Below are 25,848 nucleotides of genomic sequence, written 5' to 3'. Positions count from 1 at the left end.
TTTTTTTGCAATACGGTAATCTATTTCCTATTACCAGGCTCCTTCTGGGAGTGAAATAAATGCTGGGATGACATTGTGACATTTTTCAAACACATTAAAAAGATGTAGCTTAATTAGAGCGATGTATCACAATAAAAATGAATGTGAAGCAATATATTAAGAAAGTAATGTATTAAGAAAGTATGTTTAGTGTTCGTATAAATATTTTATGGCCTGAGAATCATGCCGAGAATACATTTTAGTGCACAGAAAGCCTTTGTCAAGCATTGCTTTTAACACCACTGAGAAATACATGAAGGTACAGGGAGGGCAGGAGAAGAAATCGAACACCACATGGAAACACTGCCGACACAAAGTAAACACTGGAAAGCAACAGCTACATTTTATTAGGCTTTTTGTTCGGTTCCAAAACAATAAACACGCGACTGCTTTGAGAACTTCATCATACATTTTACACATCAATTTAAAACAATATAAAAACAGAAGTGGAACACTCACAACAACATGAAACCAACACGCGGTGCGGACGCAGGAGGGTAGTGCCTCTGCCCCTTTGTTTCCAAAAACAACTGACAAATGTTACAAAAAAACAATATGTACAGCACATGCCAAGTATTTACATTAAGGCATCTCACATACAAATGATAAATTATTTGCTTCCAATGTATACCAGGCTATATAAATAAATAAAAATGAAAAAAGGAACTTATGTACCGATGAACCAAGCAATCTTTTTCACAAGTGCCTAAAAGATCATTAATTTAACCAGAAACACATTTTTTGTTTTCTGAAAGGGCCTTGAAAGGCATTTGACTGAATTTCATTTTTAGAGCTTCTTATAGACAATTGTTTGTGTGGTTTTATACATTCATTTGGCTTCAAACAAGATTAGAAATAAGAAAATGAAACATGCACATCAGTAGAAACAACTAAATGCTTGTACAAATGGTACCTCTATTTGAACCAGTTTGATCCCATGTTGGGTAATCCCTTTTTTACGCTATATAAAATTAATTAATTAGTAGTTAATTAATCACTCCCTTATGTTTAAAAACAAAATCAGTAGTAATACATTCAATTTTTGTTAAGGCGATAAAACTCAAACTGAAATCCAGTTTGAAATGCAAGTTTTAATTTAGAAGTAATAAAATAAAACTCCAGTCCTACATTTTTCTTCCAGTGCGATTGAAACTAAATATCAAAAAGTCTCTGATATTTTCTCCAGTATGGTTACTGAAAAATAGTGTCCAATGGATTGTAAACCTTATTAGTCTTTTTTATGAGATCAATCCGGCATTTATACCCATTGTTAATAAAGGCCACATTTTTATTTCACCAGTTTCAATGGTTTTGCATTATCCTGTGTGTGTGTGTGTGTGTGTGTTATACCATAAAATCACAGCAGGCCTTTTGGCGATTCTGACATCGGCAGTAGTATGGTGTTTATCTCTTGTAGGCAGGAATTAACAGTGATTTTAAAGCTTCTAACACTAGTTGTGGTAAACAAATAAATGTAGTTCAAGCCCTTTACAAATATATGCTGTACAATATGTGTGCTATCACATAATATTATATTATGTAAATATTTGTCATAATAAAAATGTCTAATTCAAAGTAAAATATTCCATAAAATTTCAAGTAGATTCCAAGTTTTGTTCTTTGGTTTGAAATTCATTTTCATATAAGGCCTGAAGGTTTTTTTTTGTTTGTTTGTGTGTTTTTTGGTTTTCTTCATTTAAAAGATTATTTTGTCTCGGATCTCTGCATCAGCTTCTCTTCATTGAAACATGCTTTGGTCAAAAAACTAAAAGATAGAAATGTAGAAACTTTGGTTTCTTGTCATAATGTGAATGATAAAGGTCTCTTTAATTTATTTGAGAAGAAACATTATATTTTTGGTTTTCGAAAAATAATGCATGGATCCAAGCTTAAAAAGAAAAGTAACAATCATAATAATAATGATAAACAAATTCTTCCGACTTCCTCTTCAGCCATGTTGCATTAAATCTATACAAGTAAAAAGTTCCTGTCCCCCCCCACCCCCCAAAGTTTACTGTGAAAATAGTTCAGGCAGCAACCTCCAAGGTTTCGTGCTGCTGTCGGTGGCAGGCTAATTCTGGTGGCGCTTCATGTGCAGAGCCAGGTGGTCTGAGCGCGAGAAGCTGCGGCTGCATACGGCACACTGGAAGGGTTTTGCTCCCGTGTGCTTCCTGAAGTGACGTGTCAGCTCATCTGACCGGGCAAACCGCCAGTCACATCCCTCCCAGGTGCATTTGTAGGGTTTCTCACCTGAAACGTGGAGAGAAAAATGATCAGAAATGGTTTCTCGCCTTATGCCCACCTTCAACCTTTAAAACGTCTTACTGTAAACTCATTTTAAACATTTAAGCTGTGTATTGTTAAGATGCGTGCAATGAAAATGTTACCTCATCAAAAATTGATGGCTTTGTGTAAATGATAGGCTTGTGAGTAGTAGTGTGATTATCATTACTTTTATTTAATAAAAGACCAAGTGCTTTAATGCAGCATTGGGCTGTTAAAATAAGCAGAGAGAAGAAAAAACACTTTTTGAACAGCAAAGGCTTTACTTGTACACACACACATTCAATTTAAAATTCTAAATTCACCCACACTCTTGTTTTATTATTTAAAGTAAAGAATTTCACTACAGTAGCCATGATGTGTTAAGTAAGAAACTTTCGATAAGCTCAGAGTTTTCCATTTAATGTTCTTGATTTCTGACTGGTCATATATCTTTCTGGTTTATTTCTGACGGTTTCATAATAAACACTGTATCAGGGATGTTACACAGGGAATCTCCAAGCTGCTTTAGGATTTGCACTGACGTTTACTTAGTATTAAGAATTATATCTGCTTTTGAATCCATCTTCAAAAAAAAAAAAAAAAAGTCAAAGCTAGTTCTGCCATTTCAATTTGAAAGATTAAACATGCTGAAGCTTGAAAAGGCCTAACAATATTTGGCTTTCAGAGATTTCTTAATAACCCGTTTTTGTTGAGTACAGAATTCAGAAAAGTAACTCCCAATGTTACTCAATTTGTGACTATTCTAATGCTACAGTGAGGTACTTGGTAATTCAAAGACACAAATGTCAAATAAAATGTTAAAGTACATTTATCTGAAAACATTCCCTTACAAAACTACATAAGCCAACTATAAATGAATAGATCAGAATACATCTTAAACCAGGACTGCTATGACCTAAGATTATTATAGCAGTTTTCAGGCACATGTATGGTAGGAATCCTAAGCGAATTTTAAACTTTGCTTCAGCTGGTGCTTCTAAAATGTAGAACATTAAAGTCATGAGATTACAAACAAATGCACAACTGAGGGTTATTTTGAATAGAGCTTTTTACAAATTTGCATTCAATTATTGGAAAAGAATATTTCCAGAAAACTACTGTGATTTTAAACAAGTAGAACAAGTACAAGAAAGCAGCTCAGAAATAAACCAGCTTTATTTTTCTCCAGGCACACTCCCTTCTTTGCATTTCTGAGAAGTCTGGTACACGTTTCTAAGGAATTCCACCTCAGCTCTCTAGATCTTAATTGTTTCACAAAGACATGACAGGTTTTTAGAAAAATGTATGTCTTTAAAGAAAACATGACACTTAAGCTTTTACATTCAGTTTTCATTACAGTCAACTCAAAATTATAAGCCACAAGCAATATAATACTAAACAGTTTTTTTTAATTACCACCTTAAATACACAATGAAGCAGTATTGAAATGTACTTATAAAAATGTAATGTTTTATGAATTACGCGAATGCATTTGAACCATAAATAATTATAGGAATCATGGACCACAAAAAACATGAGGTAGGCCTAGACATCCATTAAAATACAGTACAACCACAACAAAAATATTGTGCAGAATGCACCTCTTTTAAAATGTAAATTTAAAAGAGGCATTTAAAATGTATATTTTTGGTTCTGGGATTCTAGCTGACACAGCATCTCACCGAACAGTTTTTATAATAGCTAAACCCTGTCTTTCGTTAAAAATGGCATAACTGATTTGTTCATAACATTTTCTTAAAGCACATCTGTTTTTCATGAACAGTCTGTGTGGTAAATGCAGACAGTGGCTACACAAGCACAGAATATGAGAAATGCTAACACATTTAAAAGTTCTTTAACATTCATCCAATATACTGTGGTTTACACATTAGCTTCTCCCCAACTGGTCAGTAACAATGATAATACTTCTCACAATGTATGGAATAACTAAAATCCAGGGACAGGCTTTGCACAGACCATTGACAATCCACAAATAAACTACAGCCATTCTACGGACAGAAAGAGTAAAATCCCCAAGAACAGCTCAACAGAGACCCGAAGCCTAGGTAAACACGCTGCTGCAAAGGGGATGTGCATTAACCTGTTTAGACTAATGGTAGACAAACTTTGCCTAAAGCACTTTTCACCTTAAAAGACAGACAAGATTGTCTTCATTGCAGGTGATTATAGCGCTTTTGTGTAGACCCTTTCAGATTAGAGAAAAAGCCCCCTTCTTCAAACAATATGGGATTTCTTAAGATAATGAATGCTGAAAGAAATGATGCAGGGCCTCCCAGCAAGTTTTGAAAGGAACATTGAATAGGCAGAATGTAACATCAAAAAAAACTTTTAAGACTGATTATGTTAAGAGGGTTTAAATAATCATGTGGAAATGTACAGGTTCACATCAGATCCATTATAACCTTATATATCCTTCTGTTGGATGTGAACAAAACCTCCAGCTAATCCTTGAAATTGATTAAATAAATAACAAAAACAGCCAGTTTAGTAACATGACCTTTATGCTGATAGATAAACATTGCAAAAACATCATTTTAGATTTATAGAGGCTTAAAGTAATGCAAGAGATAACTTCACCATTATCTTAAACTGCATTTCCATAGTAACACCTTATCTAAAGGGTCTCTTGACCGTAAACAAAACATTTAGATTCACGGAGTCCTACGGTAACTGTGAAATACCTGTACTATCACCTCAGTTATGGCAATAATTGGTTAACAACAACCAGAAAGATAATATTTATGAAATCCCAAGTCCTGTCCCCTGTAGCCCAAGAATGTAAAACACTAACCGCTGATAATCTCGCTCTTATCAGGTTATTGGATGTATAAAAAGCACCTTGCCTTATCAGGTGCATATGTGCAGAGCAATGCCCCCCGCGCCCAAAAAAATAAGCTGGAGTATTGTTGAGGTTAAATATAACTTTTCAGCAACTCAATATCATATATAAGTATGTCAATTTTGAGAAGCAAACAAACCAAAACAAAAACTGGTACGCACTGATTAAGCCGACTGATAAAGTTTTTTTTCCATACACCGTGCCTTGCCAAGACCAAACCCACCGAATGTCAACATACTCCGTTCAGCTTGTTTGATGTGGAAGGAAAAGGCCAGTTCAAGTCAGTTCAAACATTGCTTGGCATTCCCACGTCTCTGACTGTATGCAGCTCTAACACACGCTTAACAACATACAGACTTCCACGAATGTTTGTACACTCTACGAAAAAAAAAAAAAGAAAATGTACTGATGGTCAATCTTTCAACACTAATTTATATAAAAGAAATAATTTTAAAAAGTATGCTTATTAAACTAGCATTTTGATTTTTTAAAGTACAAACAATGTTCTATAAAGGGGCGGGCAAACATTAGTCCATAACGGTGCGTCTTTTCTTGTTGCAGGAACAGACATGTAGGAAGATATTTTATAACCACATCCAAAAGGAAATATATGACCCTTCACCATAAAACGCATTTTATTTGAATAGCTTTTATGTATTTTTACATATTTCCGTACCTCAGAACAAAAAAACATTTTATAGAAATCATTTTTTCACAGGAGGCAAAGTTCTCACAGAAATACAGTTCTTTAGATGCTTCCTTTCCCCTCCCTCCGAAAACACTTTCCATTTTTCCACTAAATAAAACACCAAGAATGTGTGGAAAAGAGGAGGATGGCTACATTGGGGTTTGTATGCGATTGTTTTATTTTCTGGCAACACATAAAATCCATGTTGATGCCAAAAGTAAAATTCTGCTGCCTGGCAACATGACATGGAACAACCCAAAAATAAATTGACTGCCTCTTAAAACAGCCCCCCTAACATACAGGGATAATCAAAGTGCTTACCAGTATGAGTCCTTAAGTGGGCTTTCAGGTGAGAAGATTTGGTGTAGACTTTCTTGCACCCTGAATTGGAAATGAAATAGAATACAACTTAAAAGGCATGCTAGGTACAGTAATTATTCTACAAAATAGTTTTTATATGTTGAGTTTGTTCAATTTTTCCATTGCCACTGAATAGCTTGTGATTTAGTCTGGATAACAGCTTTTATAGATTAAAATAAACACAATTAACAAATTAGTATTGTGTTTTTAAAGACACAAAAATAAAGCACCAAATGGATTTTATCATTATGCTTCTTCATACGTTTCAGTACTTGAAACAAGAAACAAAAATCTAATCTGCTCTTTTAAGTAGCACGCACTAGTGTAGCTTTAGAAATAAAGTATTCTGCTTAAATGGACTTTTAATGTCTTTATCCCTCAATCATTTTTTATTTGTTGAAAACCTTTTTGAGGTAACAGTATTGAATCATTTGACAGCAATTTCCTTTCACATGTTGAGAGTTGGTAAAAGGCTCTGTACCTCAACTAAATAATTCAAAGCAAGACCTGCAGTCATACTAAAGTAAGTCGGAATATTTAAGCAAAAAAAATAATGCGTTCTCTTAACTTAATTGTTCCTTTACCTTCGATGTTCGTATATATCAGAAAGTTGAAAGCAACACACTCCTTACCTGGAAAGTCACAGTGGTGTATTCTTCTTTTCTCCAAGTCGGGGTTAGTCCTGCGATTATACCTAACTGGCATAGACTGCTGGGCTACCTGCAAGGCCGGGGTGAGGTTTGGATTGTGGACTCCCAATTTGGAGGCAATGCTGGCCGCATAAGAGGGAGGGGGCGACAAATTCTGCAAGAGTTCTGTTTGTCTGTCTGGGCTGCCAGGCTCGGAATTGGGAGGAGAGGGTGGGAGATAGGTGGGTTTTGGATGTTGTTGTTGTTGTTGTTGTTGTTGTTGTTGTTGTTGCTGCTGCTGCGGTTGCTGATGATGATGATGATGATGATGATGATTATGAACAAAATGGGGGGGCAGGGAATATGCCCCACTGTGCATATGACAAAATGATTTGACTGAAGTCTGTTGGGTGGCTAAGTGCAGGTCATTAAGAGCGGGCATCGTGGCCGTCATTTGAACGCTGCCGTGAGAGTCCGCACTGGTCTGGTTTCCAGTCAGGGGTCCTTCCAGATCTGGAGAATTCAGGAGCTGAAACAAGGGCCCATCATGGGGGATATCAAGAGAAGGCATCTCTTGTTTGATGAAGATGCTGTTCATGTCCGTCCCCACTGAGGAGCTGAAGACGCTGGTGAAATCGGGAAGGGCCTGTGCTGCACTAGTACTGGGGCCATTCTGAGGCACATAACAGGGCATGGGTTCAGTCTTGATCTGAGGCATGGGCGACTTCTGCGGTCTGCACAGGCCGGTCCGGAGGTATGTGAAGTCAGGGAGGAAGACATTCATGTTGATACTGTAAGGTGACCCCTCATCCTCGTCGAAGAACTGGTCCACCACAGAAGCACTGTCACGGCGGAATTTCTTCGCATCTGGAACGATCAGGGGTGGCGGCGGCTGGGGCGTCAGGTACTTATCCATCTCTGATCTCGTCTAAGACAGAAAAGGCAATAGAGTTACTTAAAAGTAATTCAAGGAAGAGGTACACACTTCCACAGTGCCTAAAGATCATCTCTCTAAATAAATAAATAACCATGCATGCAGATACATCATAACTGAAGTCACTCATGTCAATGTAACTTTACCAAACTAACACCATACATATAAAATCTCATCCTTACATCTGGCTATAGGTTTGCCTGGAAGCCCAAGCACCTCCTAAACACTATATAGGTGTTGCCAATTCTAAAAATCCACTCGAGCGATTTGAACTATTTATAGTCTTTATTCTTTTCTTCGTCTTGTTTTTAACTAGAACATGCCTTGACATTAAGTAATTAGGCACCAATATTGTTCAAGAGCTTTTAAAGGAAACCAGAAAATCCAGCACTGGATGCGTAATTTTTCCTTCGTACCTGTTAGACCTGTATTCAGTCTCCTCCCCCTCCCCCTAACCAGCCTGCCTACTCTGACTTGTTTTTGCTTTATTGGTATCTCCAACTTCAGCCTCGAGGATCTGTAGCATAATGTTAGTCTAATAAATCAGCATGCCCTTTCCATCACTCACAGCTGATTTATGAATATCAACTGCTGGCTGGATTTCTGGGAAATTCAATATAAATAGACAAACAAACAGAAAAGGGAGCTATTCAGATACACAACCACCATGCATTCTTGCGGTTTGTACACCTTACAAACATGATCAGTCTACAACATATTTTTGATATTAAAATATCCTGTATGAAAAAAAGGATACTATTAGTATGTGTTTAGTAGGCACTTTATCCTTGCTGATTAAACTAGAAGAGCTTTTTCCTAAGGGGTTTTCCCACAGAAAATGAGAAAGGTGACAAAATAACTCCCCCTGTAAAAGAAAGGGATGCAAGCTATAGTCTGAATAAGTATATTTCACATATCTGTTCAAGATTAGATATTCTTCAGCTCGAAACCGTCCCAGCGTTTCATGTGCAGCTATTAAACTGTAACCCTAGCCCTGACATTTTGATGCCGAAACTGTACCCATTCTGCGCCGCGGCTAAAGCGCATGTGGGTGGACGGAGGCTGATCTGTTACTAGCACAGTCATCTGCAAAACATTTATCAAGTCCTCTTCAATGGGCTGATGCTACATTCCCCCTTCTGCTGTAAAAAACTCAGCTCATACCAAATCCCAAAACAGAATCAGCTGACCACTGGGAAAAAACAGGGTAAAGCACTCAACTTTTCCCCGTCTCTCCTGCACACGCAAGGGTGGGGTGTCACAGCAGCACATGCATGGGCAAGTTAATGAATAAATAAAAGTAAGAGGACCTGTAGATTAGAGTAACTGACACATCATGGAGTACCAGCAGAGAGGGGGGGAAACTCCTTTAAGTGGGAAGTGTCCTGCTTAGGCTGCGGTTTAGCTCTTTCTGAATTTAGCCCCTCCAGCTGTTCGCCGCACATGTATCTCTTTCAGACCGGTTTTGTGATTCAGGTCGGCGTTGCTGGGAAGTCTCTCCCGGTGTCCAAGCAGGGCTGTGCGGGGGCGAGGGGCTGCTGGGGGGGTGGGGGAGGCAGTTGTTGACGGGATGGTGGTCAAGTGCATGTGCAGCAACTGCGCCTGAGCAGAGCCTGCCAGAGCTAAAAACTGCCCTCCGCCCACACAATGCCTCCCACCTCCTGCTGCGCGGCTCGGGAAAGTCACTTCAAAAAATGGCAGGTTATCACTGCTCTCTCTCTCTCTCCTTAAGGTATGCAGATACCAATGCTAAGGTCTATCCTGACAGAACAGGGAATGCATGCTTAGCCTATCGATCTATCCACGTCATCCCCTATTATTATTATTATTATTATTATTATAAACAGTGGCCTTTGTCATAAAATGTATATCATCAATGTAAAGCAACAAAACCCTCGGTCACAACCAACAACACAACGAGTCACGCTGCCACTAATTACAGATCATGCCACTCATCTATAATAACAATCATAATGGAAAAAGTTGAACCGATTCAAGAGCGAAGTCACTAGTTGCGTCCCATTCAACTCCAGCACATGCACACACTTTCACACGCGTCCGCTCCTCGGCTCTCTCAGCCCTTACCTGTGCGAAATCGCCGCCCAAAGCCCTGGCCGAGGCGGCGCTCCTCAGCTCCCCGGCGGGCTCTCTGTGCGGGCTGCCGTCGCCGTGCGCCGCCGGTCTGAGCAGCGTGTAGAAGAGCTCCTCCTGCCCCGGACCCAGCCCCGCGTTCATCGGCAGCAGAGTGGTGGTGGCCATCGGCGACAACTAAAAAGGGGGTCAAAACCCGCAGTGTAAGTCCGAGTTACGAGTGAAGGGTTATTTCTCTTGAGCGCAGGTATGGTGGCGAGCTCTGTCTTCACACGCCCTCCTGCCTCGAAGCGCCGCGCTCTCTGCTCCAGCGCCGCCCGGGTCACTTTTCTTTGCTCCGCCGCTGGGCGGGGCCGAGGTGTCGACTGACGCCGTGAGACGCCAATAACCGCAACACAGCCCGCAACGCGATTTACAGCCGGCTCGGGGTTTCAACGTGTGCGGCTCGGTGATGACAGGGCAGACCGGTGTCATCAGCTGGCATTGTGTAGTGGGAGCATGCACACATTATTGCTGCGAGCCCCGTGGCTCGGTGTGCAATGAAAACCGGGTCATCTTAGCAGCATACCGTGCAGTTTGCTCAGCTAGGGTTAGTTAAGGTCCCGCACGATGGCATGCATTATACACGTGTCAATATGTGTAGTCTCTAAATATTAAGGCTGTGCGCTTGCAGGCAGTCGTATTGAGTGAGGGGGGACTTCCAGTTGCGGTGCTTTATACTAAGCAGGCCATGCATAGGGTGAAGCCACGATTCAGCTATAACTCCTAATGATGAAGGCATGCATCCCTATTTTTAAACAGTGTAACAAATCAAGACCCGGGGGACCTGTGAGCTTGAGAAATATGTCGCACGTCTTTTTCCGAGGCAAGGCAGTCCACTCAAGAGCGGACGTCCCACACATGCGAGATCTGTGTTGATGGGAACAGTGTTTTTTTTCCTTTCACATACCTTCCGACTACTGTATTGACAATGCACTAACCCCAGCAGCAGCCGAAACACTTGACGACTTTAAATGTAAAACACACAACGCTTTGAGGACTAAGCCGGTTTGTTTGGGTGTGTTGTTTTAGCCAGATTGAGCATTTGAAAACAACGCCCAGGACAATTATATACTGCCATCTAACCTGCTCCGCTTGCGTGAGGAGAAGGACATTATTTACTCAAAATAAGATTCGTTAAGGTGTTGACCTTTTCTTTTTCTTTTTTTTTTCAATCCGAAAAAGGGAAGAAGAAGAAAAAAATGAATCACGCAATGCAAATAGAAGCAATTAAGCAAACGTCTTTGTGTGCAATTAAATGTAGTGGATTCACAGTTCAGTGCGTGTGCTGCCACACATCAGCCAGAACTGGGCACAGCACAGCACTCATTAGACTTTAACGGTGCTTACTGCAATTGACACACAGTAGGGTATTTACATTGTCCTGTGAAGAGCTTAACAAATAACAATATACCACCCGATGCTTGATTGTAAACAGGGTTGCTTTCCATTGAATCTGACAGCAGGTGTATTTCATACTATTTCCAAAGGAGCATCAATAGAACGTGTGCAGAAAAAAAAAAAAGAATTTATTCCGATACCTAATTACTCTCTCCTTCCAAGTGTCCATTTTAAACAGTAAACGAATAATTTGTTCAATTAAGTTATATCAAACATGGATTTCAAGTGTCTTTTAGCGGCAAGAACATAGGGCACAACCCTTGTCAAAATGTACTTGTTAGAAACCCATCAAACATATATATTTTTTCTAGATTCTAGAATGTATATATGTATATATAGAAAAATTGTATATCAATCTATATATGTGTGTGTGTGTGCCTATAGAAAGTCTACACACCCCCAAACGTTGTTCACATATCAGTGTCAGTGCCTCGGAGTTTCATGCATTTAAATTATGTATTTTTTCTCTTATCTACACACCATTCTCCACCCCCCTGAGTTAATACTAGGTGGAAGCAGCTTTGGCAGCAATTACAGCCTTGAGTTCTGTAAAGAGCATTGATGGACGGCAAACTTTAAATCATGCCACAAGTTTTCGATTTCAGGGCTCTGACTGAGCCACTCAAGGACTTATTTTTTGTTCCTTAGCCGCTCCAGTGTAGTTTTGGCTGTGTGCTTTGGGTCATTGTCATGCTGAAAGGTGAACTTTTGTCCCAGTTTCAGCTTTCTTGCAGAGCGATGGCCTGATCTAGGCAGGGTCTTAGTGGTGTCATACACCTTCCACTTCTTAATAATTATCTTGACTATGCTCAAAGGGATATGCAAGGTCTTCAATATATTTTTTTATACCCATCCACTGATCTGTGCCTTTGTCCCCAGAGTTCTTTTGAAATTGGTGCTCATTGTAGAGTTTTAGCTTTGAAATGCACAACCCAGCAGAGGGAACCTACAGGAACTGCTGAAATTACCCTGAAATCATGTGAAGCACTACAATTTAACACAGGTGGAGAGCATTTTTGAAGGTGACTACTTACACTGGAGCTAATTTAGTATTGCTTTTTATTTTTAATACATGTTTATATGTCTAGAATATTTTATTTCACTTGGATGTCTACAATGTGTAGATAAATAAAATAGAAGGTGACAATTTTGAAAGGGGGTGTAGACTTTCTATAGGCACTGTATAGGTTTATTTGTGAAACACTGACTAACATTGTATGTAAATCACTAGTTTAATGTAGAACATATAATGGAATATATAACATATTCTACAAGGTCATAAATATACATTTCACAAGAATTACATTACTGCAATAAGCAGTAAATTGTCCTAATAGAAGTATCCAGGCAACCCATAATGCTCTGAATTGGAAAAGCATAGATTACTATCCTTTTTCATCATCTGGTAATTTGCATGGCCAGCAGCTTAATCTTGAATTGAAGCTAATTTGTATGACTGGGCTACAAAACCCCTTATTAACATGGGATTCATGAAAATATGACTTATCTTCAAAATGCAATTACAAATGAGCCAAGAAATTTAAGGAATGTAATTAATGTTATTTGTATATTTATATGGGCAGCAGGTCAGTTCGGGATGGAGTACATTTCTTCCAAACTTGCTAATTTATTGGAACAGGTGGAATTCTTGGCTTGGCCATTGAAAATACTATATGAGTATTAAAACAAATATTAAAAACAAAAAAACACATTTATCCCAGTCATTTCCCAAAGTGTAGTAATATGCAAACTAACAAAAACAAAGAAAGCAATTTCAAAGTCAATAAGCAGGCTGGCTTCTCCATGCTAATACTTGTATTAAATTAATGTTAATGCATTGTTGTGTTTGCCTCAATGTTCTCAATAATAAAGAATTACTACCTGGAATCATTTTCTATTTTGTACAGGAATATCAGTTTTGAGCTACATTTCAAATAAATCTTAAAATGTAATTTGATATAAACTGGTCAATTGAACAAGCAGGACAATTATACACTGAAGACAAATCCATTGAAAACAAATAATTAAAAAATGGAATAGAGGCACTAAATATCAGATCATAACTGTAGTACTGGCTACAAATATTCAATGCTAAAGCTTCAGTGTTCAGTGTGGAATAAATGTATCTAATAACTATTTAAGGAAGGAAATGTCTTCAGTAGTTTAGGAAATAAAGACCCCAAAACATGTGAATATAAATTATTGTTTACTTGATTATTTTCACAAATATTTAGCACAAAATAAAAAGTTTGACAAACATTTATGCACATTAATTCAGACCATTATCTTACAAAAAAAAAGTCTATATGATTAGTAAATACATTTTTACTTGTCACTTATTTTTTATGCTTCAGTTTCTTATACCATTCAGGAGCCTCTTTTTTTGTCTGAAAACAAAGAAGAGAGAGTATTAAACAAATGTATCATTTTTTTATAGATCAGATAATAACCCTCCAAAAGTAAATACAAACATTTAGAATAATATTCCAGCTGAAGTTACTGAGTATGACAACACCATAACGACACTGAACTGGGTTACTTTATTCACCTGTCAAAGTAAACAATATAAATTATCAAAAGGTCTAGAACTATTCTAAGCCATTTTCCTTTTAGCCACAAATGTATTACAAATCTCAACATCACAAAGACTGCTTTGATCTTCTATAGAAGACCATAAAGCACCCCCCAACCCCGCCCTCCCCCACTTACAAACAGTGTTGGTTTGGGTTTGGGATTATTCTCCTCCTCTGTGTTAGTCGAGCCTCTCGGCCCGTACACTGCTGTTCCACTCGGTGCTTCATTTCGAGGGTGAGGTAACCCATCACCATAGTGCCTTGTGTGCATATTAATCAGAACTTGCTTCATTACAGATAACTCCTATAAAGTACAATGGAGATGATAAGAGATGTCACTTAACAGCAATTGACAAACTTTTAAGTTACTTAACACTTATATTTGCCATGGATTGTCCTATTCATTAAATCGGAACAATTTGATAATTTCCCCCCTAGCTGTCTGTGATGTATTTCACACTTACATTTGCTCAATGCATTTAAATCAACATTGCAACTGATGTCAAAGGGCTTCCTTTTAGTATTTTATGGTAGATTAATACAGAGTACTGTGAATATATATATTACAATTTTATACTTAAATGTGCAAAGACAAAACCCACATAATAACACATTATAAAATTAATATACAGATCAATAAATATGACTATAATATATATTCTATTATATATTTAAACTGACAAGAATAAATAGGTCCAGAAAATTGAATGTATGCATTTTTTATGTTAGACTGCATGCATCTCATACCATCTACTAGTGAGAGAAACAGGATGGCTTGTTCAAGGACTCAATTTCTTCAGCTTCACAAGTTATTTCCACGATTGCCCAAGGAACAGTACAACTGAAGGCAAAGTGGTCCTTAAGAAGGTTATGTTAATTAAATAGGTAATCTTATATAGAAGCCAACTAGATGCCTTAAAGCAGGAGGACCTTGGAAGCTTGGATGTCCACAATAGCTTTCGAACACACCTTGCAGAAGACCTAGGAAAGCAGCTCATACTTTGTTCAACTGAACATTTCCCTATACAGTATGAAACATCCATGTCCAGATTTACATGTACTTGTCCCTGCACGGCAAACCTCTGTATGGCTTTATACATTAAACTATTTGATAGGTAATAAAATACACATTCACAATTTGTTCAGGATTTCTCTAGGATTATCTGTGGCTCCTGGAATAGCAATGCAACCCGAAATCCAAACCCCAAACTTAACCCTCAATTCCAGTCTGTTGAGGTTAGTGCCGGTTTAATAAAATGCAAGTTACTTTTATTTGGAGTTTCTCTCTTTAAGTGAATGAGATTCGTTTTAAAAGGGAAATGCTCTGATTGCTAAAGTCTTCATTATTTGTACATGAGAATAAAATAGAACCTCAGAAATTGATCATTATAACTATATAAATAAATAAAATAAATGCCCCTGTCCAAATGGTTCGATATCCTTAATTTAAATCGAAATTAATATAGGGATTTACAGATTTGTCTTCAACTAATTTTAAAAATATATTAAATATAATATAATCATCAATACAAATTCGGATGTCTCTTCAGCAGAATGAGCCGAGGTCATTTAATATTTTTATTTATCACTCCTCAGCCATATGTGCTGGCATGTAAAAAAGCTCAACTGCAGAGCAGCTGTCTACGAGCGCTGCATACTTTATGCCAACATGCTGCTAAAAGTTGTGAAGTCGGCAAAGACGTTGCCAAGGGGATGCATTGAGAGAATGTTTTGATGAAAATAACTTGTATAAGATCATATAAGAACTATGCATCTTCAATTCATGTAATATTTGCACAGTTCAAACACTTGACTCAAAAGTCAACCTTAGCTAAATGACAACTTTTCTCCCAAGGTGAATGTCAAAATTATACCCTTTCAATGCCCTTAAACTCTTCAAATCAATAAAAAAAATATTATATATATATATATATATATATATATATATATATATATGACAAATAAAAAAGGGTTATTTTAAATACATATTTCAAAATCCAAAAAAGCTGAAAAATCGTAATGTACTTTTGAATCAAATATGTGCACCAAATTAATCACAAACTATAAATGGGTAAACTAACAAAACAAAACAAATGGGCTATAATTTCCATTACATTTTACATGAATCCCACAGCAAAATGAATAAATAGTGAAATATAAACTAGGTTTTAATAATTAATAATGAAAACAGAAAATACATGTTAGATAGAAATGGCAGAGCTTCTGTTCCAAGGGTCTCACTAGCTCAACATTAAAAGCATGATTGGAATGACAATGGTAAACATTTTCTTTTGGGGGTAATAAAACTCACTCATATTTGTCTTTGTTTCTAGTTCTAACCATTTGTTCTTATTCTGCAATTATTCTTATTTTTGTATTGTTGTTTGAAAACATGGCTTCTGATAGGAGCACATGTTGTTGTAACATAACTAAGAGAAACTGAGTGACTAAGATTTGACAAACTGCAGTTGCACATGTCCAGCCATAAACTGGGGACAAACCTGCTTAAGAGGTAATTATAATGGCACATTCTTTGAGTGTCTCAAATTATATTTAAAAGTTAGTTTCATTGCATTCAGAATGGCGAGCACCTCCCACTGTCAGTTGAAAAATCTTTTCAAGAGTATGGTTTCAGTTACACCTAAATATTTTGTAATCTATTGCATAATGTACTGTATGCTGTGAAGAAAAAGACTGTTACTGACACTAAAGGCAATAAATAAAAAGTGTATTCCAGATATAGGCTACTACCCCAGAAGCTAACAGTTAATCGAACACTATAATAGTTATAATAATAATACAAATAAATTCTATTGATAGTGCATGCATACATTATATCAGGCATTTCACATATTGTTTAAGCATCTGAATCAAGCATCTGAATCAGGAAAATGTCTGACCTTCTTCAAGATCTAGAATACAATGATTTATTAAATTATTTGAAGAGTAAAATCATTTTCTTCCCCACGTCATAAACATACATTTTTGACGTTTGCTCAAAGCACATGCGATTTTCCAGTATTTGTTTAAGCAATACATGTCAAATTGGTCGTTAATACTGGCTCTATTGACCTTTCCAAACAAGTTAAAAAAAAGTGAGTATACTCTAGAACTGAATGGTAAACAAACAAATTTCTACCATTTCTAACAAACGTATACGTGTTATTGAAGAGAAAATGTGACAACAAAAGGCCATGTGTGCATGGAGGCCCTCAAAACCACTGCCATGGTGAGCAGCGTATCCAAATACAGAACACTTACCTCACGATGATTTAGAAGTCTTTCTAAATCTGCCGCCATGTTATTCTTGACATGCTGTAGAGCCGTTTTCTCTTTCTTTAGTGTTCTGAAATAGACAAAAACATGCTCTTGTTTTTCAATTTTAAATCTCAAAGCCTGAGAGCAAAATCTTCACATCGGCAGTACAGATTCTTAGTGGAACTATAAAGAGATGAAAGAATGCAAATGAAAACCCAAATAACTTTTTTAAAGAAAACAATGTAAACCGAGTGTAAAGTCCACATATCCAGTATTCAATCACTATTGCACAAACACAATAAAAGTATAAATTGCCAAGGCAGGTTTACTTAGAGGAATACTAATTATTATAATTAACTTTATAGGGCCACATAATTTAAGATCGTCTGTTGTGAAATTTGAACAAACCGGCTCACTTTACCTTGAGGGTGATTCAGCAAGCTGCAACATAAACCTATGAAGTAACTTTGCGTGCAGTGGTGTTCAGGTCGGAAGATTTCTTTTTGGTTGCTCAGTGATTTTAAAGGAATTTTTATACTCCAACTCACACTGATGATAATCACATATGCTTTTGAGTAAGAGGTTGTGTCCTTTAGGAACTGGAAGTATTGTAGTGACATACTGTATCCAGTTTCGCAAGTATAAAAGAGGCAACAAATAAAAATAAATAATGAAATGTACTCAATTGCTTGCAATGCAGTGTTTCCCTCCAAGCCCATGAGAGAAAGCTACAAATGTTTTAATATAGAGACTACAATTAGAACCACGATTTACACAGAATTGCATTCGCTAGAAATTAATTAATTTGTGTTAGGAATAATGTCTCTATAGATTAATGACATCCTCCTTTGCATTCTGTACATGCTTTTTAAATAGTGGAGTAGTTTTCAAGGGTTCACACTTCTGGTTTCTTGAGTGAAAGAGATAATTAATAGACGATAACAGACCCAAATTATACACAGTTTTTTTCTTTTTCTTTTTTGAATATATGCAACAATAATTTCTGTGTCAGAAAAGGCAGGAATGTTAAATTCATTTGTTAGTGTTTAAGTTTTAAGTGACTACATGATTTGCTTCTTTTATAGTAATAGTAATTTTCTTAATGTTTGAAAATTATTAAACTATCAAGATCAGAATTGGTTTGAAACAATGTACATTGAAGATAACTGAACAGTTAACAAAAAATAAATGGGGCTGTATACCGAACATCCTCCTCCAGCTGTGAGACGCATTCTTTCAGCGAGAGGATTTGTGTGTCCCTCTGGCGAACTGTCTCTATCAGGTAGCTATATGGCTGCTGTGCCTGGTTAATGAGGTAATTGGCTCTGTCCAGCTGAAAGAAACATCAAATAAATAAACACATTTATTTTCTTCATATTCAACTTTAAAATATTTTGTATGCTTATGTGTATTGCATTGCAGTAGTAAAGCCTACTTGAAAATCACCAGGAAAATGTTTAAACATCATTGTCTTTTGTTAACAATTGCAGCCATAACTTGCGCATGTGTCATATCTTGACTTACTATCAAGCCAAAAACTTAATCTAGGACTCAATCTTAGCAAACAAGCAATCTAAGCTCTTATTTCTGCATTTAAAATCCTTACAAAAACCTGAATGGTTAGGACTTTCACAGGATGCACAGTTACATTTAAATCTAGAATTATCTTATCACATCTCTATTGATTAATAAGAAACTTGAAAGGGTTAAAAGGTGTAGAATGCATTGTTTTCATAGCTGATCACCATAAACCTGTTCAAGGTCTATCAGTGACTCGAAAATACATGTAATCACATTTTGCTTCAGTACATCCCTGTAAATGTTTTTATTATTATTCACTTACAGTAACCTAAGTTAGAAGTACAATTCAATCACTAAGACAGCTTGCATTCAGTGCAACAGCAGTGTCACCAAAGATGTTCTGTCTGACATTACTAGCAGCTTGAAAAGGCTCATCAGGATTTTAACAATTAAAAGAAAATATACCATTCATACTATTGTATTATAAAAACAATTTCCAATTTCCAGTATTCATGTGTAGAGGAATGTAGAATTTAACCAGTTTTTAATAAGAGACAAATACATGTGGTGTGGAGAGACGTTTATTTTACCAGTTGCCAATACAGACTTTTAGATAATGTTTATATGTTGTATTAAACATTTGAAGCATTATTTACTATATCTAAGGGGAAACAATATGTAAACTAAAAACTGTTCAAAAAATGAATAATTTGATTTATCCTACTGCCGAATTTAGCAGCTTTAGTATTATACTACTTGTTACTTAAGTGGGTGAAATGGCTCTAAAAGCTAGGGCTGTACCCGACTCAGAATTGTGTCAGTCGAATTGGATTTGACTGTTCAATACAGAGATTCGACTATTCGTTCCTTTTTTTGTTCTTGTTCATAATAGACTATCTGGCAATCAGCAAATCCATTGGCATGAGTTTCAGTGATGATTTCGACCACATTAACATAAGCAAATGCAACAGAGTCATGGGAACATATTTTTTTGCATTTTGCAATCAATAGAAGACAGCTGCATATGATGCAAGATTTGAATTGTTGTCTATTTCAACTGCCGACAACGTCAGGCTACCATATGGATTTGTCGGAATAATGTGATAGGCAGCATACATGTATTTCTTTTTAAATTAAGCTAACCCAAATGTTTTATTTGAGTAAATGAGTAAAAAAATGACTGTTTAAAATTAATTCAAGACATTGCCTAACTGACATCTCTTCTTACAACAGGATAGGCCTACTTCTTTATTTATCTTTAAACAACTAATAAATAAATCGAAATGTTGCAATACTTTAGACTTCTTCTGAGACACAGCCTTTACCAACAATTCCACCACCTCAGGTTTCAGCTTCTCTCATCAATTAGGCCGTGTGTCCATCAAAGCATTTTTTCCTGAGGCCAGCGTATATTTTCAGTTGTTTACAGTGGGAGTGCTGCGTATTTAAAAAGCCGGCAGCGTGACGCGGTGCTGCGCGTCTATTTCCTGCTGAGCATTTTTTTTTCTGGTCGCCGAGAGTTGAAAAATGTTAAAACGCAGTGCTCGTCACTGTCACTTTTTACCCAGCTGTCCAATCACAGCAGAGGAGGGGCAAGACAAATACCACACCGACCTCCTCTCTCTCTACATGCTTTAGCCTTCCCTTCATCCAGAGCAAGGGCCAGAGTGATTACTCTACCTTGTGCCGACATTTTACATTCAGTGTTTGTTAGCAACACAAACATTCTGCGACATTAGGTACTTCAACACATTGCTTCCGCAGATATTCCATATCATAGCACTGAAATAGTGCTGTGCCTCCAGAGCACTGAGGCGCTGCCAGCGGGGTGCTGTCAGACGAGCGCCGGCAGTGTCCGCTGCACAAAACGCCTCCACCAGGCAGCGTATGTTGCCATGCAGATTCTTTTTGGTGCAAATAAAATAAAATTTTATACAATTTATTTATTTTACCAAAGCCTGTATTCACAGACAGCCACATTCAACAACAACTGTATATAAAAATTACAGCAAAATGTAAGAGTGTATATTGTTTAGGGAAACAATGTAGAATACAGCAAATGGAATGGTTATAGGGAATTAAACAGTGTCAACTGACCTAGTCCTGCTGATAAAAAAAAATTATATATATATATATATATATATATATATATATATATATATATTTACATTATATTTTTTGTTTGACTGTTGAAAACATAAAAAGTCCTTCATAAACATGCACACATCCTGTGGGAAAACATTTAGATTCTGTATTGACAAACACAGAATTACTGTTTAAAAACAATTTTAAAAAGTCAATGCCATGGAAAAGTATTCTACACCAAGACAACTGCATCTTCCAATATATCCTTCTTTAAAGCAAACATATAAAAAGCTACACAGTATAGAGTCTAATCAGAACAACATTTCAGGAAGTCTCGCGGTAGGTCTTTAAAAAAGCATGTTAGGATATAACCACAGAAACACACTAGGAACATTTAGAAATGACAAAAATATTTTTTTCAGCATTCTGAAAGTAAGGTCTTATTTCACCCTTTGGGCATCCTAAGCCTTTAACTAGAGCCTTTGATCTTTTTTTTCATACACTGGGTGGAGCAGTACATTTTCACCATGACAGCAGTTGTTCTAAGGTTGTCTAAACCAGACCTAAAAGGAAATCACTTACAATGAATTGTCATGAGTTCGTGTCGAGGGAGTCAAGTAGAGAGTAGAATAGCTCCAACAAAAATAATGAATGGGATACCTCTTTGGAGACCTGTTCAACGTGAGTCGACTTTCGTTCCAGGTCTCTTCTCAGTAAGGTGTTCTGTTTCTCAAGTTGTAGTAATCTCCTGGCCAGGTGAACACTGTACACAACAAAAAGACTACTGCTTGAATCACTCTTTCCCAGATGTGTTTGTCTGAAAGCAAATTCTTTAATTGACTTTACACAAACAAACAAGAATTTAGATAAACATCAGACATACAACTATACAACTCAAACATACATATGACAAATACATACGATTGAAGGCTATCACAAATGGAAGATCTTTACAACCTTAAACAACTTAAAATTTAGTTTACTTTAAGCAAAAAGCTAGAAGGATTTGTAACATCTTTCAGTAGCTTGTTTCTTCATTGTGTTTCAAATCCATACTGATGAAAGACGTACTAAAAGCTCAAGCATTGCTTTGTACGTCTGCTTGCCAGTCTATTATGCTATTTGTCTCATAACCTTTTTTTTTTTTCCACTTCAAATTAGGTATGACTGAAATAAAATAAATAACAATTGTCAAATTGGTTTGGCAGGTGAATAAACATTTTCAAGCATAAAATCAAAGAAATCTAAATTAAAATCTAAGATTTTCATTAGTCTGACTGACCACACACATTGTTCTCTTGGAGGAAAAGGCATATGAGTTATGATGCCTGGTCCCAAGATAGTTTTGCTAATTTGATGCTTATTGTGTTTTCTTAGTAAAATCCCAGTGCTTCACTGAAACCAGAAGATCTAGTCTTAGTATTTCAAAACAAGCTTGATGGATGAATTAGAAAAACATAAATGTCTTTTACACAATACAGGTTTAATCATGCTTTCTTGGCCTGAATTCAAAACATTTCAGTGCAGGGCTTTTATACATGTACACAATATAAATACCATAAAAAAGAAAGAAAAGAAAATAGAAAGAAGAAAGAAAAAAAAAATCACCTTTGTTTTAGGCGTCGTTTAGCTGTTGTAGGAACATTTGCTCCATAGCCATATGAAAAAAGAACTCTCTCTGCCTCATCTTCATTTTCCACTGTAAGTAAAATCAGTTTTAGAAATCTTGTCTGACAGGATTCAGATTAAATGAACAACAATATAACAAAGGACAAGTAGACATGTTAAGCTTATGTTTTTTAAATTTCTGCTGGTTTGATTGAATTTTCATATGAAATTATAAATTATCTGCCTCATCCCAAGGAGAAAAAACAAATGAATGGTACATGTTAAGATCCTGTCATCATTTACATGAGACTAAGTATTCTGAAAATGCACCAGGGAAACAGATTGTCTGAGAAAGATCAATTTTCTGTATTTACACAATATTCCAGGTAAATTTCCATCGTATGCATGGAGATAATGCTAATCAGAAAACAAAGCACTTGTGCATGGACAGTATAAGGCGAAGCAAAAAGTCCAAAGTTATCACATGTGTAGCTCACTTTCAGAATATGCATCAGAAAAAATATGCTTTTTTTATTCAGAAAAGTATTGTATATTTGGGGCTTTTTACATTTATTTAAAACTGCATTTACATGACTTGACATTACAGAGTACATTTTCAGAAACAAAATGCCCTATTTTACTGAGGTGTACTCACAAAAGACCCAACTTCACTCCTCTAAAGGTGCAATGTTTTCTGGTTCATGTTGACATTGAGCTCTTAATGACAATAATGCTGATAACTAAACTCTGAATGTGCTGAACTGAATCAGTTCAAGCTTTTGAGGGTGTTGGTGATCAAACTAATTCCAAGAATGTTTATTTAGATAGATTGAAAATACAAATGTGATTAAGTTACGTTATTTATGGCAATAAATAAATGTGTACTATATGGATATTTGGGACCTACTTTCTGCAGCTTGCATGGTGACATCATCAAGCTCTTGTTCTAATCTTTCATAGGTTTCCAGGCGGGCTTGGTACTCTGAATTCTGTGCTTGCAGCTCAGTAATACGTTTCTCTGATGATGTTTGAAGGCCATAAAACTCCTTTGTCAAGACCTGGAGGATAAACAAATTGGTTATAAAGATGGGATTGTCTGATGGGATCTCTTACAGATTATTCCGAAGCCACAGTTTTCTAACATTGATCAACCTACATCTAAAAAGATATATTTATATGTATATATGACAAAATAGAACAAGAGAAAGAAAGAAATCCTATGATGCATCATTTTGCTGAGTATGTACTCTTAATGTAAGAATGTAACACTTTTCTCCAATAGTAGGTACGTATAGCAGGGTATCATCTATGACACAGTAAAGTGGCTTTAGATGTACCTGTATTTCTCAAACAAATATAAAAACAAATTAGTAAGAGCTGATACAAATGTAACAAATAACTAACAAGGTGTAACATGGCTTATATCAATAGAGCACTTTCATAACAAGCACTGCTCTTTACAGGTATCAGCAGGTAGGGACTTCAAGGTTAAGTTAAATTTTAAGCAATGTCAGGCTGGTACTTGTGGGGAACCCCAAAGAAATCACAGAGAAGCAATCTGTAGCATTATTATGATTAGAAGTGCAGGCTATGAAAACATTCCAAGAGACATTAGCAAGTTCCTCTAGTATAAACGAGAATGCCTTTCAGTAAATACATAATTGAATCATACTATTATACATTTAATTTCATACACAATAGGAAAGTCAGCTGAAAAGGAACTTGAAATATAAAGTATTTGATTCATGTGTTCATCTCAGGACATGTCATGCATGAATCCTTGTATTTTCAGTTCTGGAGTGAAGTTTACAGATTGGAATCTATAAGTTAGAACATACGGAATCTATCAACAAACCTTGCATAGTTTAAAATAGCTGCATTTAACAACTTGTCTTTGATTTTACAGTTTAAAGAATTAGGCCTTATGGTCTACACGTGGATTCTATTTTACTGATCTAAACATTGTTATATCAATTTTTGGCATCTCCAAAATGTTTCTTAAAATGGAGATAAAATTATATTCATGCTTCCAGAATTAAACAAAATAAAACTAAATCAAACAGACAAAACAATGACAGAATATAGGTTTGTATATATACATAAAGAATAATAGTACAAGAAGAGAGGTCTACTATAAATGGGTGACTTGCCTCTAGCTTTTTTTGATGCTTCTCACATTCTATCTGGCACTGGCTGAGATTCCTGGCAGTTTCCTCCTGAATCATCTGAGCACGCTCCACTTCAAAGGATTTCAGTTTCACTTGATTTAGCAACTCAGCCACTCGGCTGTCCATCCCAAGCTGGAGCTGCCTGAACCTGGAACAACAAGACAGTTGGCAGTGTGTGCTGACTTCCACTGTCAGGGTGGATTCTGTGCTTAAAAATGTACAATGATAAGAAGTTATTTAGACGTACAAACGCTGCACACAAAAATGTTTTTGAATCAAATAGCCACGAATCCAGCCTGAAGTCTTAAAACGAGCATTTTAGTGCCATGAAGAGAACTCCACTTGCCCCTTAATGGTGTTCTTGGGCAGGTCAAAGAGGATTGGAAATGAAATCTTCGAGTTGTCTACTGGTATAGGAAACTACTGTTTGACCACCACTGTTTTAGACAAAGCAACCAGTGAAGCCTTGTTTAAAATGTCACAAAATAAACACAAGAACATGTCTCTGCATAATGCAAATGCTGTGAATACACAGAGAAAGGGCTGGAAAAACATACAGAAAATGCATAATTATAATAACTGGTATAACATGAGTCAAAATTTTCCAATTAGCACAGTTATTAATACTGGAATTCCACCCTGGCCAGTAAGTAATGGATCACGTTGCTATGAATTAATAATTGTAGGTAAGTGTGTGAAATTCACAAGTGATTTTGGAAGACGATATAACGGTCTTCCAGTCCTAAACTTTAGACACTAATTGCATTGGACTGACAACTTGAGGGTTTGGGATGAAAACCAGTAAGGTTGTTCAGTCTTACTCATGAATTCAGCAGGACCGTACACAGCAAATATAGCTTTTTGGCACCGTGAAAAGTATTTTTTTGAAACAAACAAACAAAAAACACAACAAACTGTTATTTACTTTACTACTGCATGCTAAATAGCATCTCTGCAAGCACTGATCTTTTGATAAATGAGGACTACCTAAATCAAACAGCACCAGAATAAAGGCAAATGTTTCACTATTGGTCACTATTATTGTTGTGAAATGTTTTACACCTACCAAGGAGTACCATAAAAAGGTAAAGCAAAAACATTCCAATTCTATGACTGATTCTTAGAACCGATTGCTTCCCATTTGTCTTGAAACACAAACTGAAAAAATGTACATCTGATTTCATGGTTAACTTAAAAACTCTCAAACTGTGACAGATAGTGTTAAACAGAAAAGTGATTATTTTACAGGTTTATGACAGCTGGGTGAGTTCATGCCATCTATCATGAGTTCTCAAATTCTTAGATTAAATCTCTTGTCTCAACAGTCAT

The 25,848-nt window shown here is 36.5% G+C and overlaps 2 protein-coding genes across 2 annotated transcripts in view; both read right to left on the bottom strand.

The window, feature by feature from the left end:
- Nucleotides 1–358: 358 nt before the first annotated feature.
- On the bottom strand, nt 359–10,188 carry LOC136751184 (Krueppel-like factor 5). Its single transcript, XM_066706563.1, has 4 exons — nt 9,861–10,188; nt 6,845–7,769; nt 6,174–6,233; nt 359–2,289 (listed from the first exon to the last, which is right to left on the bottom strand). Exons 1-4 carry the CDS (start codon nt 10,032–10,034, stop codon nt 2,111–2,113), a joined length of 1,338 nt encoding a protein of 445 aa, XP_066562660.1. The 5' UTR covers nt 10,035–10,188; the 3' UTR covers nt 359–2,110.
- A 3,307-nt stretch (nt 10,189–13,495) lies between these two features.
- The window catches only part of pibf1 (progesterone immunomodulatory binding factor 1), a 29,092-nt gene continuing 16,739 nt past the window's right edge, over nt 13,496–25,848 (bottom strand). Inside the window, exons 11-18 of the mRNA XM_066706562.1 lie at nt 24,502–24,667; nt 23,259–23,409; nt 22,352–22,442; nt 21,404–21,506; nt 18,340–18,470; nt 17,141–17,225; nt 14,016–14,183; nt 13,496–13,693 (exon numbers count right to left, since the gene is read on the bottom strand). Of these exons, the coding sequence (XP_066562659.1) occupies nt 13,643–13,693; nt 14,016–14,183; nt 17,141–17,225; nt 18,340–18,470; nt 21,404–21,506; nt 22,352–22,442; nt 23,259–23,409; nt 24,502–24,667 (946 nt within the window). The 3' untranslated portion in view covers nt 13,496–13,642. The remainder of the gene's footprint in view (nt 13,694–14,015; nt 14,184–17,140; nt 17,226–18,339; nt 18,471–21,403; nt 21,507–22,351; nt 22,443–23,258; nt 23,410–24,501; nt 24,668–25,848) is intronic.

This window comes from Amia ocellicauda, chromosome 6, assembly GCF_036373705.1.
Source record: "Amia ocellicauda isolate fAmiCal2 chromosome 6, fAmiCal2.hap1, whole genome shotgun sequence".
NCBI lineage: Eukaryota > Metazoa > Chordata > Actinopteri > Amiiformes > Amiidae > Amia > Amia ocellicauda.
This window is presented reverse-complemented; position numbering and strand designations above follow the sequence as displayed.

Excerpts from the sequence above, each read along its gene's own strand:
- LOC136751184 (XM_066706563.1), bottom strand. The coding sequence starts at position 10,034 with ATGGCCACCACCACTCTGCTGCCGATGAACGCGGGGCTGGGTCCGGGG. Across the intron at positions 7,770-9,860 it reads TGGGCGGCGATTTCGCACAG|ACGAGATCAGAGATGGATAA; the intron begins GTAAGGGCTGAG and ends TTTCTGTCTTAG. Across the intron at positions 2,290-6,173 it reads CCACTTAAGGACTCATACTG|GTGAGAAACCCTACAAATGC; the intron begins GTAAGCACTTTG and ends TCCACGTTTCAG.